The 2,282-nt window shown below is 36.6% G+C and overlaps 1 protein-coding gene across 1 annotated transcript; it reads right to left on the bottom strand.

The window, feature by feature from the left end:
* Positions 1–620: 620 nt before the first annotated feature.
* LOC106002399 (neurobeachin-like protein 1) lies at positions 621–2,056 on the bottom strand. Its single transcript, XM_013037286.1, has 2 exons — positions 1,491–2,056; positions 621–890 (listed from the first exon to the last, which is right to left on the bottom strand). Exons 1-2 carry the CDS (start codon positions 1,914–1,916, stop codon positions 711–713), a joined length of 606 nt encoding a protein of 201 aa, XP_012892740.1. The 5' UTR covers positions 1,917–2,056; the 3' UTR covers positions 621–710.
* Positions 2,057–2,282: the final 226 nt, after the last annotated feature.

The raw sequence follows: 2,282 nt of genomic DNA, 5'->3' as shown, positions 1-2,282 counted from the left end.
CTGAAGCCAGGCGCTGGGGGCTCATGCCTGCAATCCTAGCTACTCAGGAAGCTGAGATCTGAGGATCACAGTTCAAAGCCAGCCACAGCAGGAAAGTCCATGAGACTATCTCCAATTAATCACCAGAAAACTGGAAGTGATGCTTTGCTCAAGCTGTAGAGAGCTAGCCTTGAGCTGAAGAGCTGAGGGAAAGCCAGGCCCAGAGTTCAAGCCCCATGACCAGAAAAAAAAAACCTGGGACTGGAGGTGTGGCTCAAGAGGTAGAATGCCAGTTATGAATGAGAAAAACTTAAGAAATGAGCAAGAATTGCTTTAAGAATTGCCTTCTGCCTTAGAGTTTGAAGAAAAACAAGTAAGTTAATTCATTCTTGATATACTTGATATACTCTTATTAGAGTTCCATTATCTATAGGGAACCCTAAATACTTTAGAAGTGTTTATGACAATACTAATTTTATCCCATCAAGTCCTAAGATACTGCAGAAAATAATTTTTAAAAAGAAATGTGAAATAATTTACAACTCAAATTTTATTTAAATCTCAGATTTTTATTTCTTTCTAGATTTTACTAGAATAATAAAACATAGGAAAAGGAATCAAGCATAATTTGTTTTCCCCTGTCCACTTAATCCTACATATGTATTCAATAACCAATACCAATTTAGTCTCCTGACAATTCCAAAAAGAAGATTAAAAATCAAAGTGAATGCTTACATTAGTTTTATTTCATCTGATGGTCGAAGTAGCTCACTAGATATTCCTGGTTTCGTCAGTGCTGAAAACACTTGTCCCCTTTCAATCCAAGTATCATCATCAGACTTTTCTAGTCCCTTACACATTATGTAATTCAAAATACTTGTCAGCAATTGAATAAGTTCTTCCTCACATCTCTATAAAAAAGAAAATAAAATGAATTATTGAATTAGAAAGCATATCCTAAGAACTATCATCACATGTACTAACAGTGTGCTATATTTTTTAAATGCCTTGATGAAACTGGAACTTTAATAGGCTCTGGAGATCCAAGGCGCACAAAACATTGGCTTTGTTATCAAGACACTCACAGGCTGGAAATGTAAATCACTGATAAAGCACTTTTCCAAGTATGTGCCAGGTTCTGTGTTTAATCATTACCACCACATAAAAAAAACATACATACAGGCTGGGAAGGTGGGTCAGTGGTATAGCGCTTGCCTTGCATGCATGAGGCCCTGGGTTCGATTCCTCAGCACCACATAAGCAAAAAGAAAAAAGCTGGAAGTGGTGCTGAAGATCTGAGGGACAGCGCCCAGGCCCAGAGTTCAGCCCCATGACTGGACCCCTCCCCCCAAAAAAAAACACATACAAGTAATTAGGCCTCTAAACCTTAGATTATGAGACTTAGAACATGAATATGAAATTATTAATGTGTTTATATACTGTTGATTCAAAGTATATATAAAAGACATATGAAAATTAAAGCATTATTTGAAAAACATAAGCAATTTTACCTCCTGGTTTTCCAGTAAAGAGAAGTCATCACTAAAGCCGCTATCGTTGGTGATGCTACCTTCTTTGTCAGACTGCACAGGAAATGACTTACTAGACTCTATGGGAGATGGCGTGCTAGGTAGGCTGTCTGCCATTTGGCTTCTACTATCACTCGGTTCACAAGAGTCAATTCCAGTAAGATCTAAACTCAAATGTGAAGGGTTACTATGCCAGAATTCTTCTTGATTATCTGATTTGAATGACAGTTCTCCCACAGAACTATCTTCTTGAAATAATGGTGTGTTTAAATCTAGAGAGTGTTTATCCTCAGTGCTCCAATAATCTGAAGACATATTAGCTGAGGTAAAAGAGTTGAATTTTTCTTCATCTGTTTTTTCAAAGTTACCATTAGTGTCTTCACCAGATGGACTTTTATTTTCTTTCATTAAAACACTCCTACAATGTTTATGAAGAAAATTTCCATTTTTAAAATCTGCTTTTAAAAAAAGTCTGACCAAAGTATCTTGCCAACCCACTTGTTGTGATATCTGATATGCTGCATCTGGCTGAGTCTTCAGTATCTGTAAAATCTGTAAATAGATTAAGAACAAGAATCCTTCAAAAACTATATAGTACTTTAAATCAACAGTTCTCAGATATTATAATAACAAAGTAATAAAAAAAACTATGGAATAATATGCTATCAAAATCTTCCATTCTTGGGCTGGGAAGGTGGCTCAGTGGTAGAGTGCTTGCCTTGCATGCATGAGGCCCTGGGTTCGATTCCTCAGCACCACATAAGCAAAAAGAAA

This window comes from Dipodomys ordii, unplaced genomic scaffold (genome assembly GCF_000151885.1).
Source record: "Dipodomys ordii isolate 6190 unplaced genomic scaffold, Dord_2.0 Scaffold9836, whole genome shotgun sequence".
NCBI classification, from domain to species: Eukaryota; Metazoa; Chordata; class Mammalia; order Rodentia; family Heteromyidae; genus Dipodomys; species Dipodomys ordii.
Note: the sequence above shows the minus strand (reverse complement) of the source record. Positions and strands in the feature narration are given on the sequence as shown.

Bases quoted from the DNA above. Each gene is read 5' to 3' on its own strand.
- LOC106002399 (XM_013037286.1), bottom strand. From the start codon at position 1,916: ATGAAAGAAAATAAAAGTCCATCTGGTGAAGACACTAATGGTAACTTT. The intron at 891-1,490 runs GTAAAATTGCTT...TCTTTTTTATAG, and splicing joins CTTTACTGGAAAACCAGGAG to AGATGTGAGGAAGAACTTAT.